Source organism: Aedes albopictus, chromosome 1, assembly GCF_035046485.1.
Source record: "Aedes albopictus strain Foshan chromosome 1, AalbF5, whole genome shotgun sequence".
Taxonomy (NCBI): domain Eukaryota; kingdom Metazoa; phylum Arthropoda; class Insecta; order Diptera; family Culicidae; genus Aedes; species Aedes albopictus.
The window spans coordinates 307,283,053-307,302,047 of record NC_085136.1 but is presented as its reverse complement, the minus strand read 5'-3'; the positions used below and the strand labels follow the sequence as shown (position 1 = coordinate 307,302,047).

Below are 18,995 nucleotides of genomic sequence, written 5' to 3'. Positions count from 1 at the left end.
CATGTCTATTTTTTTTTATATCATATTAGTTTTCTTAAAAGTTTGAAATACTTCCATAATGATTTTTGCATTTTAACGAAAGTAACCGAAACTGGTTCACCAAGTTCTCCAAACTTGCGAGGTGACGCATAACATGTCTATTTATTAAATCATATTGGTTTTCTTAAAAATTTGAAATACTTCCATAATGAGTTTTGCATTTTAACGAAAATAACCGAAACTGGTTCACCAAGTTCTCCAAACTTGCGAGGTGACGCATAACATGTCTATTTATTAAATCATATTGGTTTTCTTAAAAGTTTGAAATACTTCCATAATGATTTTTGCATTTTAACGAAAATAACCGAAACTGGTTCACCAAATTCTCTAAACTTGCGAGGTGACGCATAACATGTCTATTTTTTATATCATATTAGTTTTCTTAAAAGTTTGAAATACTTCCATAATGATTTTTGCATTTTAACGAAAATAACCGAAACTGGTTCACCAAGTTCTCCAAACTTGCGAGGTGACGCATAACATGTCTATTTTTTATATCATATTGATTTTCTTAAAAGTTTGAAATGCTTCCATAATGATTTTTGCATTTTAACGAAAATAACCGAAACTGGTTCACCAAATTCTCTAAACTTGCGAGGTGACGCATAACAGTCTATTTTTTTATATCATATTAGTTTTCTTAAAAGTTTGAAATGCTTCCATAATGATTTTTGCATTTTAACGAAAATAACCGAAACTGGTTCACCAAATTCTCTAAACTTACGAGGTGACGCATAACATGTCTATTTTTTTTTATATCATATTAGTTTTCTTAAAAGTTTGAAATACTTCCATAATGATTTTTGCATTTTAACGAAAGTAACCGAAACTGGTTCACCAAGTTCTCCAAACTTGCGAGGTGACGCATAACATGTCTATTTATTAAATCATATTGGTTTTCTTAAAAATTTGAAATACTTCCATAATGAGTTTTGCATTTTAACGAAAATAACCGAAACTGGTTCACCAAGTTCTCCAAACTTGCGAGGTGACGCATAACATGTCTATTTATTAAATCATATTGGTTTTCTTAAAAGTTTGAAATACTTCCATAATGATTTTTGCATTTTAACGAAAATAACCGAAACTGGTTCACCAAATTCTCCAAACTTGCGAGGTGACGCATAACATGTCTATTTATTAAATCATATTGGTTTTCTTAAAAGTTTGAAATACTTCCATAATGATTTTTGCATTTTAACGAAAATAACCGAAACTGGTTCACCAAATTCTCTAAACTTGCGAGGTGACGCATAACATGTCTATTTATTAAATCATATTGGTTTTCTTAAAAGTTTGAAATACTTCCATAATGATTTTTGCATTTTAACGAAAATAACCGAAACTGGTTCACCAAATTCTCTAAACTTGCGAGGTGACGCATAACATGTCTATTTTTTTTTATATCATATTAGTTTTCTTAAAAGTTTGAAATACTTCCATAATGATTTTTGCATTTTAACGAAAGTAACCGAAACTGGTTCACCAAGTTCTCCAAACTTGCGAGGTGACGCATAACATGTCTATTTATTAAATCATATTGGTTTTCTTAAAAGTTTGAAATACTTCCATAATGATTTTTGCATTTTAACGAAAATAACCGAAACTGGTTCACCAAGTTCTCCAAACTTGCGAGGTGACGCATAACATGTCTATTTATTAAATCATATTGGTTTTCTTAAAAGTTTGAAATACTTCCATAATGATTTTTGCATTTTAACGAAAATAACCGAAACTGGTTCACCAAGTTCTCTAAACTTGCGAGGTGACGCATAACATGTCTATTTTTTTATATCATATTAGTTTTCTTAAAAGTTTGAAATACTTCCATAATGATTTTTGCATTTTAACGAAAATAACCGAAACTGGTTCACCAAGTTCTCCAAACTTGCGAGGTGACGCATAACATGTCTATTTATTAAATCATATTGGTTTTCTTAAAAGTTTGAAATACTTCCATAATGATTTTTGCATTTTATCGAAAATAACCGAAACTGGTTCACCAAATTCTCCAAACTTGCGAGGTGACGCATAACATGTCTATTTATTAAATCATATTGGTTTTCTTAAAAGTTTGAAATACTTCCATAATGATTTTTGCATTTTAACGAAAATAACCGAAACTGGTTCACCAAATTCTCTAAACTTGCGAGGTGACGCATAACATGTCTATTTTTTTTATATCATATTTTTGCATTTTAACGAAAGTAACCGAAACTGGTTCACCAAGTTCTCCAAACTTGCGAGGTGACGCATAACATGTCTATTTATTAAATCATATTGGTTTTCTTAAAAGTTTGAAATACTTCCATAATGATTTTTGCATTTTAACGAAAATAACCGAAACTGGTTCACCAAATTCTCTAAACTTGCGAGGTGACGCATAACATGTCTATTTTTTTATATCATATTAGTTTTCTTAAAAGTTTGAAATACTTCCATAATGATTTTTGCATTTTAACGAAAATAACCGAAACTGGTTCACCAAATTCTCCAAACTTGCGAGGTGACGCATAACATGTCTATTTATTAAATCATATTGGTTTTCTTAAAAGTTTGAAATACTTCCATAATGATTTTTGCATTTTAACGAAAATAACCGAAACTGGTTCACCAAATTCTCTAAACTTGCGAGGTGACGCATAACATGTCTATTTTTTTATATCATATTAGTTTTCTTAAAAGTTTGAAATACTTCCATAATGATTTTTGCATTTTAACGAAAATAACCGAAACTGGTTCACCAAATTCTCCAAACTTGCGAGGTGACGCATAACATGTCTATTTATTAAATCATATTGGTTTTCTTAAAAGTTTGAAATACTTCCATAATGATTTTTGCATTTTAACGAAAATAACCGAAACTGGTTCACCAAGTTCTCCAAACTTGCGAGGTGACGCATAACATGTCTATTTATTAAATCATATTGGTTTTCTTAAAAGTTTGAAATACTTCCATAATGATTTTTGCATTTAAACGAAAATAACCGAAACTGGTTCACCAAATTCTCTAAACTTGCGAGGTGACGCATAACATGTCTATTTTTTTTATATCATATTAGTTTTCTTAAAAGTTTGAAATACTTCCATAATGATTTTTGCATTTTAACGAAAATAACCGAAACTGGTTCACCAAGTTCTCCAAACTTGCGAGGTGACGCATAACATGTCTATTTATTAAATCATATTTGTGCTCATTCTGCGAATGGAGTGACGTGAGAAAAGTCGGAGTCGTATATCGAGGTGAGAAATCTCGACTCGAATGAGGTGACTCTCCATTTGATTTACACGGCGAGTCACTTCATTCGAGAGTGGATTCCTCATCTCGATATACGACTCCGACTTTTCTCACGTCACTCCATTCGCAGAATGAGCACAATTGGTTTTCTTAAAAGTTTGAAATACTTCCATAATGATTTTTGCATTTTAACGAAAATAACCGAAACTGGTTCACCGAATTCTCTAAACTTGCGAGGTGACGCATAACATGTCTATTTTTTATATCATATTAGTTTTCTTAAAAGTTTGAAATACTTCCATAATGATTTTTGCATTTTAACGAAAATAACCGAAACTGGTTCACCAAATTCTCCAAACTTGCGAGGTGACGCATAACATGTCTATTTATTAAATCATATTGGTTTTCTTAAAAGTTTGAAATACTTCCATAATGATTTTTGCATTTTAACGAAAATAACCGAAACTGGTTCACCAAGTTCTCCAAACTTGCGAGGTGACGCATAACATGTCTATTTATTAAATCATATTGGTTTTCTTAAAAGTTTGAAATACTTCCATAATGATTTTTGCATTTTAACGAAAATAACCGAAACTGGTTCACCAAATTCTCTAAACTTGCGAGGTGACGCATAACATGTCTATTTTTTTTATATCATATTAGTTTTCTTAAAAGTTTGAAATACTTCCATAATGATTTTTGCATTTTAACGAAAATAACCGAAACTGGTTCACCAAGTTCTCCAAACTTGCGAGGTGACGCATAACATGTCTATTTATTAAATCATATTGGTTTTCTTAAAAATTTGAAATACTTCCATAATGAGTTTTGCATTTTAACGAAAATAACCGAAACTGGTTCACCAAATTCTCTAAACTTGCGAGGTGACGCATAACATGTCTATTTTTTTTATATCATATTAGTTTTCTTAAAAGTTTGAAATACTTCCATAATGATTTTTGCATTTTAACGAAAGTAACCGAAACTGGTTCACCAAGTTCTCCAAACTTGCGAGGTGACGCATAACATGTCTATTTATTAAATCATATTGGTTTTCTTAAAAGTTTGAAATACTTCCATAATGATTTTTGCATTTTAACGAAAATAACCGAAACTGGTTCACCAAATTCTCTAAACTTGCGAGGTGACGCATAACATGTCTATTTATTAAATCATATTGGTTTTCTTAAAAGTTTGAAATACTTCCATAATGATTTTTGCATTTTAACGAAAATAACCGAAACTGGTTCACCAAGTTCTCCAAACTTGCGAGGTGACGCATAACATGTCTATTTATTAAATCATATTGGTTTTCTTAAAAGTTTGAAATACTTCCATAATGATTTTTGCATTTTAACGAAAATAACCGAAACTGGTTCACCAAATTCTCTAAACTTGCGAGGTGACGCATAACATGTCTATTTATTAAATCATATTGGTTTTCTTAAAAGTTTGAAATACTTCCATAATGATTTTTGCATTTTATCGAAAATAACCGAAACTGGTTCACCAAATTCTCCAAACTTGCGAGGTGACGCATAACATGTCTATTTATTAAATCATATTGGTTTTCTTAAAAGTTTGAAATACTTCCATAATGATTTTTGCATTTTAACGAAAATAACCGAAACTGGTTCACCAAATTCTCTAAACTTGCGAGGTGACGCATAACATGTCTATTTATTAAATCATATTGGTTTTCTTAAAAGTTTGAAATACTTCCATAATGATTTTTGCATTTTAACGAAAATAACCGAAACTGGTTCACCAAATTCTCTAAACTTGCGAGGTGACGCATAACATGTCTATTTTTTTTATATCATATTTTTGCATTTTAACGAAAGTAACCGAAACTGGTTCACCAAGTTCTCCAAACTTGCGAGGTGACGCATAACATGTCTATTTATTAAATCATATTGGTTTTCTTAAAAGTTTGAAATACTTCCATAATGATTTTTGCATTTTATCGAAAATAACCGAAACTGGTTCACCAAATTCTCCAAACTTGCGAGGTGACGCATAACATGTCTATTTATTAAATCATATTGGTTTTCTTAAAAGTTTGAAATACTTCCATAATGATTTTTGCATTTTATCGAAAATAACCGAAACTGGTTCACCAAATTCTCCAAACTTGCGAGGTGACGCATAACATGTCTATTTTTTAAATCATATTGGTTTTCTTAAAAGTTTGAAATTCTTTCATAATGATTTTTGCATTTTAACTACATTTAACGTAAATGAAATTTCCTTAAGTAGGTATCGTTGTGCCCGCCACACGGTATACACATGTATAAATAAATGATCATTGGACGAGGAAGCTCTCACTTTATAACTGTGGCAGTGCTCATGGAACGGTAAGCTGAGAGGCAGGCTTTGTCCCAGTTGAGATTGTTACACCAAGAAGAAGAAAGGAGTTGATCTAATCGCCACCAGAAACTGGAACCGAAAAATGAGGAGGTCCCCGATGGAAAGCGAACATTTTGAAACGATAGCTGAATGATTGCGGAATGGATTGTGATTAGTCGGCTTGTGGTATTGTTTTGTGCAATAAATTTTACTTATATTGACTGTTTTTATACAACAATGATCAAAAAGTTTAAGTCTCTGCTCGCTTGCGCTAGTTGTCGGACCAGTAGCAGCTGCCGACGCAAGCAGAATCTTGAATGTTGCATGTCATTTCGCAGAATCTTCGGCGAGGGTCCGATTGATGGCCTTTGGATTTGGCCTCTACGAAGGCACTGTCCGCTGTATCCATTTGAAAGCGGAGAAGGCTGCTCTCCATTCGCTACAGCAGATATGGCCATCGAGCAGGATAAGTGTCCCTTTTGTCCAATGGAGTGTATGGGTGTTTCAGATAGCCTACGATTTCTGTGTCGCACTTGTGTTCCCCTGCCATAAATTCCCCTGGTGAACCGGGTGCATTAAATCCGGATAATAATTCTGAATCACGTAGGTAAATGTCTTCTCCACAACCATTCGGAGCAACGTCGGCGAAAACGCACTTGAGGGAAATTTCTTCAAGACCAGTTAGCGCTTGGAACTTGAACCCTCCGGGTCAATTTTTGCAGCACTTTGAGCCGTTGCCCTACCTCGACTTCGTCCAATTTGAATCTTGTTCACCAATCTAAAAAAAAACTTTGTTTAGGCATGGATAAAGACTGTACAAACCGATACACTTACCTGTTTTCATCCTGCGGAAGTTTCAGATTTTCGAGCCCGATATTTTTCCTCAAACCATTCATTTGTGCTCATTCTGCGAATGGAGTGACGTGAGAAAAGTCGGAGTCGTATATCGAGATGAGGAATCCACTCTCGAATGAAGTGACTCGCCGTGTAAATCAAATGGAGAGTCACCTCATTCGAATCAAGATTTCTCACCTCGATATACGACTCCGACTTTTCTCACGTCACTCCATTCGCAGAATGAGCACAATTGGGAATCGCGATAAAATACTCCAAACCACCCGTAGGTAAATATGTAATTCCATTATTTACTTGAGCCTCTGTACAAATTTGCCCTGTCCTGCTCACTCGCACAGAAAATTTGAAAACAGCGCGCAAAATGTTTTCAAATTTTCTGTGGGAGTGAGCAGTACACCAGATTCGTGCGACTCCGGTGATGGTGCTGGCGCTGATCTGCCCACACAAAAGAGCTGTCAAAATGTTACTGCAGCGGCTTTACCGTACTATACCGTTTTCGGCCCGCAATGGAAATTTATATCGTTTTAAAGAAATATTTTTTTGCAATTTTTTTTGCATGTACAGTCGAATTTCGTTCGTTGGGCTACGTTTAGGTGGGCTACGTTTTAACTGGGCGCCCGTTAGGTGGGCTATAGCCCAACTAAAACGAAGGCAAACGTCACATTTTGACGTATAGCACCGTTTGTCAAGGTTGGTAGCCCTGAATCTGTATTGTTAGAGATGATTTGACAGCTGAAAACTCAGCCCAGTTAGTGAAAGTCTTTCACTGACTGGGCTAAGAGATTAGTGCAACGAACGAATGTTGACTGTACTTTGTTTTATAAGAATAAAACATAATTTGAAAACAATGCGCTGATGGGCGTTTTAAATCTTTTCCTCATAGTTCAATTACAGGCAAAATTTTATGAAATACAATCTTCCCCTATTTGGGACATCCACTGTAAATTTGTTTACGCTCTAGAGGCACCACCTGTTGGAGTTTGATGGAACTTTCAATAGTTTCCACCAGTTTCCGTCAGGGTTGAAGCGAAGCTTGAAGCGCCTCTCGCGGTGGAATGTGACGGATACCGATGCAGGTAGTTCATTGCTGCAGGGATTCCCCTAGAAATTCATCCAGGGTTTCCTTCAGAAATGCCTCTTGAGATTCGTCCAGAAATTCCACCAGGAGTATTTCTAGAGATTCCTCCGTTAATCCCTACAGTCATTCTATAAGCATATCCTCTAGGGATTTCTCTAAAAAATTTTGCAGAATTCACAAGATTCATCCAGGGTTTCCACAATGCATTCCTTTAGGATTTCCTCCAGAGATTCCTCCAGTAATTGCTTCCGCGATTCTTCCAAGAATTCTACCAGGAATTCCGGCAAAAATTTATCCAGGAATTCTTCACGGAGACAAATTTCGTTCGTTTGAAACAAAAATATTCATGTTTATTCGGTAAACTGATAAAATATTTAAAACTAATATATTAATTTTCAAAACTAGTTATGTTCGCCGTAGAGAACATAAACAAAACTCTCAAGTTCCAGCTGCAGCACCAAACAAGATTTCCTCTTGCAAAAAAGTCAATTTTCACCAAAAGTTTCCACGAAATCCCATTGATTTCGGGAGCGTATGTTATCTACATGATGTTGGCATTGAAAGTGCCACGCGGGAAGTGGGTTTTCCTAGAGAAGGAAATGACTTTGTAAATTTAATTGGAAAACAAATATTTCCGTAGGGCCGATCTGCCACAAAAACAAAAAAAAATACATTTGTTTCCAACATAACCTGTCAGAAGATGCATGTTTGTTTCAAAAATGGATTGAATTTGCTTCAAATGTGACGTTCGATTTGCTCCAAACAGTTTTATTTTTGTTGCCAGAACAAATTGACAATTTATTTGAGTTTACCTGAAATATTTCAGGCCAAACATTTCAATAGGTCCTATCTGCAGAAGAGAGGCTCTCTTTGTTCACTTTCTCTTTCAATTATGGCAATGTAATGGTACACTTTTCAACTATTTTTGCAGTACAAGTCAAAGGACGATTGTTTTCACCGTCATTCAATGCAAGGAGACATTCATAATACAAATAAACAGCTGAGATGTTAACGAAAGAGAGGGAAACCAAAGAGAGCCTCTCTTCTGCAGATAGGACCTTTAGACATGTTTGGCCTGAATTTTTGATTTTACCATGCTTTTTTCTGCGTGTTTAACGGATTTTTCCAAAAAATGCCAGATACTCCTACAGGAATTCCTCCAAAGTTTTCTCCATGAATTACTCCAGGGAATCTTCCAAGAATTCTCCTAGGCATTCTTCCAGGAAATTTTTCAGACATTTTTACAGGGATTCCTCCTTGGATTTTTGCAGAGATTTCTCCAGGAATTTCTTCAAGGATTCATCAAGGAATTCCATCATAAATTATGTGAGCAATTCATCCAGGAATTTCTTCAGAAAATCCTTCAGGGATTCCTTCAGAAATTCTTCCAGAAATTTCTCTAGGAATACCTTTTAGATTTTTTTCAAGAATTCCTCCAAGAATTCTTCCAGATTTTTCTCCAGGAATTGCTCCAGCAGCTCCTCTAAAAATTCCTACAGGAACTTTTTCAGGGATTTTCCAGGGATTTCTCCATAATTTCTCCAAGGATACCCCCAGGGATTCCTTCAAAAATTCGTTCGTGGTTTTCTCCAGGAATTCCTCCAGAAATTCCTCCGGGAATTTCTGAGGGGATTTTTTCAGAAATTTCTTCCAGAGCTCCTCTAGAGATTCCCCCAGAAATTCATCCAGTAATTGTTACAAAAATTCCTCCAGATATTCCTCCAGGAATTTTTTCAAGGATTTCTCCAGCAATTTCCAAAGGAAAACCTCCAGGAAATCCTCCAGGATTTTATCTAGAATTTTCTCAAGGAATTCCTTCAGCAATTTCTCTAGGAATGGAACAATAATGTGTTCAAGATATCCAAGATTTTCGTTTGGTAGAATCTGCATTTTTTCAGCTTTACATGATACCCATATTCTTGCAAACGGCTGAACAGCTTGTTGAGCGATTCTGCATGGGATTTCCAATCCTTTCCGAAATTTTTTAAGGTCATCGATGAACGAACGTATTCCGGGAATATTTACGATCATACTGTCTATCAACCGTTGAAAGTTTCCTGGAGCTGATTTGACTCCCGGTGCAAGTCTGTTGAAACGGAACAATCCTCTATGACAGTTGACAGTAATCAGCTTCTTGAATCCATCATCTACTTCGACTTGCAGATATGCATCGGATAGGTCTATGATGCTGAATACCGCACTTCCGTTGAGTTACGCAAAAATCTCTTCGTCTGTTACTATTGGCGCCGCCCATCTCGAAAAATCAACTAGTAGGTATAATGACTCCAAGCTTCTCCAGACGGGTCAGTTCAGCATCAACTAGTGAAACAGTATTGAATGGAATCGGACGTTTGGGGCAGAATACGGGTTAAGCTTCAGCTTTAAGGAGTAGCTTTACTTTGGTTGTGTTGCAGTGTCCCAATGATTCATTGAGAACTTCCCCGTATTTAACCTTCAAATGCTAGAGTTCTTTGCCGAAAGCTGGTGTTGGGGAATGGTCCTTCACCGGGAATCCTTCGATAGCCGAGCAGTAGAAAAGCGGTTCCAAACCCCAACACGAATCCATCCAAGGGGGGGGGGTGTGGGGGTATCTTGGTCCATCACAATGGATAATCTATTTCCTTCGGAACTTGGTTCTTCATATAGACTCCCGAACAGCTGGTTTGTTCTTGGATTCAATTTGATTGCAGATCGCGTTAAACGGTGCTGACCAGAGGTTGAACAGTTCAATCCATTCGAAGCCCAGTACGTTGATATCCGGAACAGATGTTATGAAACATCTAGCTGATTCACTATGCTAGATGCCGTTGATGGTCGCTTCACAGTTGAATTCGCCGATTAGTTCCAGAGGTTCGCCGGTCGCATTGACGATCACCGCTGTGGCCGTTGTCAAGTTCACGAGTTTTGAATTTCGTCGATCAGTGTTTGGAGAGTTACCGGGTGTTCCGCCGTTTTGCCTTCATTGGTCGATTTTGCAGTTCTGGAATTCGAAATCTTCCACCGCTCTATTTACCATGCCGCCATAGCTTAAGATGTCGGACTTGACTAGCTGCGGGCACTAGAAAATCGAGGATTGGGTGCCAAAGATCTTCTTGAGTGTTTAGATGGTTTCGGCAAACTGCAGATTCTCAGGTTGCTTCGGAAGAATGTAATTCACGTATCGGCTGTGGGACTTAGTTTGGTGTCCAGCTTCCACAGAAGTAACCGAACTTTGGCGGCATCGTCCAACTTTCTAGCGTCATTCTCGAAAGCTCCGCATAACGGGAGAACCACTTTTCAAATGTGATCCCGTTGTCCGGATCAAAGGTGAATTTTACTGATGTTGTTGGTTGATAGCGCTTCTAGAATTTGCTCGGTGTTCGTGGGAGCTGGAACGGCCATTCACGTAAGAAATTGAGTGATTTGCAGGATCGCTTCTTGCAACTCGTTGCCTCCCGCCGGATTTGAATTCGCAGGCATTCTTCTGTTCCGTTCCGTTCCATTCCGCACTAGGCATCTGCCGCCTTACGTTTCTTAGGTCTGGTGTTCCTACGCTTGAGGAGCGCCGCTGCGAAAGTCACGCTGATGACTGAGATAAGGGCAAACAAAAAGGCCTGTTTTGAGGGTCCCTGTCAGAGTGCCAGTGCGAATCCGTTTGGTGGTGCCTGCAGGATTGTGATGGCCACGTCAAGAGGCCCAAGGTCAAGAGAGACGTGATCCTAGTCCTTGGACAAGATAGCCTCAGCCCTAACTTATTCTCTTGTATATCTTTTCAGATCACCGGTTCCCGTGGTGCCGCAGAGTCCCTCGGTTGAAAAGGAAGTCAAACCGCGGGCGTCGCGGGAACAAGCTCGCAGTCCTGTTGCTACCGCCGCTGTGGAACGACGGCGAACCAAGAAGCGACACCGCAGTCTCAGTGCCGCCCTCAGCGACATAAGTTCCGGCAGCAGTTTCTTCGCCGATGTGGTGGACAGTGATGCGTATGCGAGTCCAGATTACGACGAGCTCACTAGCGAAGAAGAGGAAGAGGAAGGAGGTGTAGAAGAAACGGAGGAAGAAGTGGAAGAGGAGGAAGAAATTCTCGAGGAAGTGGTAAAACGGAAGAAGAGGAAGAAAGACAAGAAGAAGAAAGAGCGAGAGCGGAAGCAGCGAAAGAAGGAGAAAAAGCGGAAGAAGGAAATTTTGGAGGAGAGGATCTGTCCGCCGGAACATGACGTGGCTCAATCGAAGGAGATTTTCTCGTCGGGCAAGAATATCCTGGTGAGCGTGAGCTTTGCCGATGGGGATCCTGAGGATGCGGCGGCAGCGGAAAAGGCTTACCGAAAGGCCAAGAAGAAGAAATCTAGCCGAAAGAAGGGCAAGGGAGAAGGAAAACACAAGGACGACCGCAAGAAGCATGACGATTCGCTGGAGGTAAGCAGGAAACTTGGCATAAAATACCAGAAAGAGTCATTCACTTATCCTTTTTTATTCATTCCACAGTACCCATCAACGAGTCAGCGAAAGAAACGCAAAGTGGACGAGAACATCAAACCGGTGGCAATCATTGACCTGGAACGATCACCCGGCAAACAGTTGATTTCCAGTCCCAAGGAGGTGATCGTCCTAAGCGACGAAGAAGCTGCCAACAAAAAGAAGGGCAAACCGTCGGCCAGCGATCTGGTCGGACCGAACACTCCTCCGGAGCCGGCCCCGAAATCGCCGGAATCCTACGATCCCTTCGAACCGACCAAATCTCCGACTCAATCGCCCGGTTCCGGACACAATCTGGGCAGCATATCGACAGTTAGCTATCCGGAGCATCACCACCCGCAACACCACCATCACCATCATCATCTGCGAGTGGCGAAGGATCCGCAGCTGGCGACGATGTCCCAGGCTTCGGTCGATCTCAACAGCCCCGCCGGCGATCACTACGACGACAGTGTCCTCGATCTACATCCGACGTCCCCGATGGACCAGCTTTCCCCGCGAGGACCATTCCGGCAGTCACCGCTCAAGGCTCACCGACCTTCGCCGATGAAGAAATCGAGCCACGTTCCGGCTACGGCCACGGTCACCTCCGGTGCCATGGTGCCCGGAGCGACCGTCGGTATTCCAACCTTTGGCGGCGGCGGCGACGACATGGACGATGGGGACATTTCGCCGTATTCGCCACGATCGAGCGACTGCGACGACCACATGTTCGATCCACCGCCGGAAGGTGGTTCGGCCAACGGAAGCGGAAGTCAGCAGCAGCCCAAGACCATCGCCCTCACGGTGGACAACCTAAGGCGGGTGTTTGGCAACGACAAAAAGACACTCTATGGGGACCTGAGGAGGCCCAACGAGGCCGTGCTGGTGGTGGACGAGATGTACAAACGTGAGTTTCTTCCGGCAACGGATTCACGGATGGGGTGTTTAACGGATTTGTTCTCTCTTTCACAGCGCAACGTGTGACGATGCAGATGCTGGACGAGATGCCCAACTCCGCTGTCGACCTGCAGATTAAAGAGAAGGTTTGGGGATAACTTCAGCCCTTCGCAGTTAGCAAATTAACATGTTGTTTTTCTTATCCCATTTGCAGCTAATCCAGAAGCTACAACGCCAGGAGCGTATCATCGAGGAAGTTAAGCACTTCCTCAAGCCGCACTTCAACAAGAAGCGCATCAACAAGGACGAGTACAAGGACATCATGAAGAAGTCCGTTCCGAAGGTGAGATATGATGAACGTTAATATTTAGATTGTTCTTTATTCGTAGCTTTTTGACTTTCAGAAACAACTTTTGGTTATTTGTTTAATGTGAAACTGATTGTTTTTTTTTTAACTGAATTGTTGACTGATTTATAATTGACAGATATTTTGTTGTTGTTTCTAAACCTTGTTCTAAATCGATCATTGATATTAAAAAGATTGGATTTTCAATTACAGTCTGTAGTTTTCTATCGAATTGATTGAGCCATATTTGGTAAAACCTGTAAAATTATTATCACTAGGATGCGGGCACTGGTTTTGGCCAGTCTAAGGGAAATCATTTTTATAAAAATAACCAAGAACTCTATGAAAACTACCAATGTGTCAAATGAAAGGTTTCAATCTATATTTTGAAGGAAAAATGCAGAAATCAAGCTAATACTTGTTTTTTGTATTAAAAGTAGCACTGGCCAAAATAGAAGCATTGCCGCAGTTTTGGCCATATTTTCAATTTCAACTTTGGTTTCTATTTTGGCCAATCACGTGTATTTCTTATGGGAGTGGCCAAATTAGAAGCACCCTGACCAAAATACACCGTGTCCAATAAGTTCTCATACAAAATACAAATTTAGAAAATATCATTTTATTTCACATATGTGATTCATATTTTCAAAGTGAATACATGTATTGAAAGGCCACATAATACTGATTAAATAAAGCATACGGTTTAGAATAACCATATTTTCTATTTCTTTTCATAAGCCTAGCAGTACACTTTCGTTTTCTGAAATCCGTTTTCTCCGGCACGCATGAAAAATGTTCGAAAAGTTTTTCATTCTACGGTAGCGAAATAGAGTCCATAGGGATAAATTTTGAGTGTGTATTTCAAGTTATGTACCAAACGGATATACTGAGGCTTAAAGAATACAGTTTTAGGGTCGATTTCTTCACCTTGGCTTAAGCGTTAAACCAGGTTTAACTATATGGGTAAGCCTGGCTTACCGGTTAAGCCGAGGTGAAGAAATCGGCCCTTAGTGATGATATGGTAAGAAATTTGCAAGTAAGCTCAACTTGGGCTGATTTTCATGAAAATAACCGTTATATCAAAGATAATCATCATAAAACCTAAATTTTGGACAAAATTTACCACAATAGGAATACAAGTAATTTTTAAAAGTGAGGATAATGTGAATCAACCAGATAAGATGCACGCATGCTTCTTTAACACAACAAATCTCATTGAAACAGGTAAATGGACATTTTTGTTTAATTTACGTTTTCTTTTGTACAAAATAAAACGGCTTCGTACTTTACCAATACAGGATCTCATATTTTTTTCTCTTCTGGTCATGCTAGTAGTTGCTACTAGCAATGGGGAGGACAGGAACCTAATTTGTTTCAACTTAAAACCATTACTCGTTGAAATACAACGAAATACCAATGAAATGGCATGCGTGCCAGCTAAAATGGACTTACGACACATAAGCGATCAGCAGAGAAGGATAAAGGACAGTTAGTTTCAAAACATATGCTGTATTTGATGTGTGTTAGTTGGCCTTTCAATAAATAAATTTAGGGTGGGGCGGGGCAAGATGGGTCACCATAACTTTGTAAATACAAATCGTATTGATTTGTATTCGTCCGCTACTATTTAATACACTAGTTAGCTATGTTAAGAGTCAATAAAAAATTCATTAAATACAAAAAATAATGTTAAACGAGCTGTTTTAAAAAGTGAACGATTTTGCGCCGTGGAAAAAGTGCGGGGCAAGATGGGTCACCTTTTAAGTAATTCACATTTTCTCAACGAAAAACGTCAAAATATGAGATTTGTTCCGCATTCATATATGCTCCATATCCATACTGAGTAAACAAGAGCTACTAGTAAACATTTTATAAATTTATTTGGAATATAAAAAACTTTACGATTTGAGTGGTTCTAAGGCGACTTGAAAATCGATGTTTTACTAAAAAATTATCATATTTTTATGTTATAATTTTGATCGTTCATTCCGCTTGATTGAAGTCAGTTATGAGATAACCTTGTAATAAAAAATAATTATCTATTGAATGCTTCAAAAATACGTTCAAAATTGAAGGTGACCCATCTTGCCCCGAGGCCGTTTATATGGAGATTATATGGAATGTATCGCATAAGAAAAATGGCTTAAAATCATTTTATTTTTTATTTCCAATGAGAGTGAATAATTGTTCAATGAATGTCCCAAACTTTTGTATATTCATGCTGGTCATCTAACAAAATTATTAACATAATCAAAACATGAGTAATGCGCCCGAAAATGGCACTGACCCATCTTGCCCCGCCCCACCCTACTTAGAAAATCCTAGTTACAGATATGAAATGAATTAAATTTGATTTTGTATGAGAACTTATTGGACACGGTGTAAATATATGGGAGCTGATTTTTTATGGAAATATTTTTTTTTTCTTCCAGTTTTCAATCAAAATGTATGGTTTTCACAACTGAAATCATTATATTGTATTGGGATCTACTAGTAAAAAATAAATTTACGCCGATTTAGATCGCAACAGGCTCAGTACCGCACTATGGCCAAAACTCCGGACTGGCCAAAACTGCAGCTTCTACCCTACATACAATCAGTCATTCCAGTAAAAAAACCGAGTCTGTCTGGGGAAAATACAGGGCGGATCTAAGGGGGGGGGGGGGGGGGGGGGGCAGGGCTCCGGGCTGTTCAAAAATAAAGAAAAACTTTTTTGCTCATCGCTTTTGTACCTCCAAGGGGCCTTCACATCAGCTCTTGCCCCGGGCCTCCTCAGTCCTTAATCCGGGCCTGGGAAAATACCAGGTTCCTTAGATTGTTTTTGATGTTGAATAGGATTGAGATTCAAATGCGCTTGTACAGTCTTTGAAGAACAATGATAGGGAAGTGGAACTATCTGGCAGGGCTTCTATTTTGGGCTCTTTTCTGCTATAACTCAGTCAATTTTGAGCCAATTGACACAACTTTTGGAACGCGGTGAGATATGTATATTGTGCCATGCCCTAATACCGTGACCTTAAGAATGCTCTTCACTTCAAAGAGCCCTGTAAAAATCCGTTATCCGTGTTTCTTGATTTTTCAAACGCTATATTATTGTTTATTGTGTGTATTATGCATAATAAATATAATTAAAGGACTGGAGAAGCGATGTCAATGGTACAGAGTATATAAGGCCAAGCATAAGCCCTCTTCCGGAAGCACAGGTGTTGCCTGGTGTGCGCCCGTTCACCTAAGTCGGAGTCGATTATTTCGGATCAATCCGGGTCAGTTAAAAGAATTGTCAGACAAAAGAGGCATAAAACAAGCAACAAAGAAGGCGCAGCGATTACTCTTTATCCCAGCTGGTAACAGATAATGATCTTAATTTTTTTTTGTTGCAGACAAAACGGAACCTGATTTTGTTGCGTACTTTTCAACTCGTGAATAATCAATTATTACCAACCCAAAATCGAAACTTTTTGATGACACATCTTCAGCAGCATTTCGGTGTTTACCGACTCGAAGTTATCACTCGAAAATCACAATGCAAGGCATAGAAATCTCTAAACTCGTGCTGCATGATCTTTATTCTATTAATTCTGTTCAAGTTGGGACAAACCTATGTCGCATTAGGTAGAATGTCACAACAAATTCAGGTTGCGACATTGTCGTTATTGTTGCGCGATGGTTGAATTTTGATTCGCTGATCCAGGTAAAAGTGAAAAAATCCATCCCTAAACACTGTTGTTTTTCACGTGACTCAGGGGCTGTTCATAAATCACGTAGACCAAATTTTGGGAATTTCAGACTCTTGTCCATACAAAATTGTTGAAGTCTGTATGGAGTGTAGACTTTGGTCAGATCACCCTCCCCTCTAAAAGTATACAGTGTATCAAACAATTGTCCGTACAGCATTTTTTTGGCCTAAATAATTTTTCATTTAAATGATTATAACTTTTTTATACGTCAATCAAAGACGCTGAAATTTTAACCAATTATAACCCATATGTTAAAGCTCCATTGATAAAATTTTGAGCGAGATCGAATAAGTTTTCTGAAAGTTATAGAACTTTTAGTAAAACTTATAAAATTTTTGAATACATTTTTAAAATATTATATCTCAATATGTACTAGATGAAACTTTTTCAATATTTTTCGTGTTACAGCTTATACCTAAGGCTTTCATATTCAGCTTCGTTTAAGGTTTTATATTCACTACAAAATATATAAAAAATCTGTATATGTTCAGAGTGTCATTTGGAAATTTGTCATATTTTGATCAATAAAAGTGCCAAGTGTTTTCAACTTTTTTAAACTCTCTTAATGATATATTTTTATACAGGACCTACTAAACTATATATGAAGAGTAGGTCCTATGGATTTTTCGTTCAGTAAATGCACTTTTATTGGTGGAAAACGTTTGGCAGATTATATGCGCAAAATATGGTAAATTTTAAAACATCGTCAACTACATACGCACATTTTTCATATTTTTTGTAGTGAATATAAAACCCCAAACATGGCTGCCTATGAAAGCCTTAGGTTTAAGATGTAACACAAAAAAAAATTGAAAAAAATTCATCGAGTACATATTGAGATATAATGTTTTAAAAATATGTTCAAAAATCTTATAAGTTTTACTAAAAGTTCTATAACTTTCAGAAAACTTATTCGATCTTGCTCAAAATTTTACTAACGGAGCTTTAATATATGATTCATGATTGGTCAAAATTTCAGCGTTTCTGATTGACGCATAAAAAAGTTATTATCATTTGAATGAAAAATTATTTTGACAAAAAATTTACTGTACGGACAATTGTTTGATACACTGTAGGTGGTGTATGAACGTCCCCTCACAATACGCGCTTGGCAAAGAAAGTATATTCCGATAATGGAAGGAACCACAGAGAACAGTCATTTAAGCTCGAACAAAAATACGTCGAAATCGTGTGTACGGGATTTAAGTGTACCTCAACGCCACCAACGGAGACTGCTCCACATATAAAGTCGAATTGACCCCACGATGGCAGTGTTCATCGTTAAAACACACTAGCCCACAAAGCGACACGAGCGCCAAACAACCAGAAATGGCGAGCACTGGAAACAAAAATGACAACACAACAGCGTAAGTGAGGGGATCCTAGCGCCACGCAACGGGCGCATAACCACATACTCTGATATGACCGTTACAAAGTTTTACACATGGCAGAAAGCAAAGATAAACAGACGTCTCGGTGACGGAACTTCACTGCAGCAAATCGTGTGCTGAAAGATCAAATACTGAAGTACCTGAAAAAAAAAATGCGAAAATGAAAGTGTTGTGAGTGAATATGAAGATGCCGATGAAGAAGACTTTCTCGGTTTTTTGGTAAGTTTTATTTTCCACGGTGAGGAACAGGAGGAGCCAGAGAAGCCACCGAACAGCGAAGTGCTCATGACTGGAAGTCCAACTCTGGGTACATGTTTCGACTTGGGAATGAAACCATATCTTGGACTGCCAGGAAACAGACGCACAGAAGTAGAGCGCACTTCATTCTCAGAGTGTTGACAAGATCTACAATGGATTCTGAAGCTCATGCAGGATTTAGGCGAAGACGTCAAACACCCCGTGAAGACCAACGAAGATAACCAGAGCTGCATTACGCTATTGAAGCAAGACGGAGGAACCAAGCGAACTAAGCATGTTGATACGCGATTTGGCTAAACAGCTTTAAGTTTTTACTCAGCATTGGGTTGTTTTTTCCCTCGCCCCACACGAATGTTCTGAAAAACGAAGAGAG

The 18,995-nt window shown here is 38.2% G+C and overlaps 1 protein-coding gene across 1 annotated transcript in view; it reads left to right on the top strand.

The window, feature by feature from the left end:
• Positions 1–18,995, top strand: part of LOC109415279 (uncharacterized) — a 43,104-nt gene that overhangs the window by 18,269 nt on the left and 5,840 nt on the right. The window contains exons 2-5 of the mRNA XM_019689156.3: positions 11,315–11,951; positions 12,021–12,900; positions 12,966–13,036; positions 13,105–13,233. Of these exons, the coding sequence (XP_019544701.3) occupies positions 11,315–11,951; positions 12,021–12,900; positions 12,966–13,036; positions 13,105–13,233 (1,717 nt within the window). The remainder of the gene's footprint in view (positions 1–11,314; positions 11,952–12,020; positions 12,901–12,965; positions 13,037–13,104; positions 13,234–18,995) is intronic.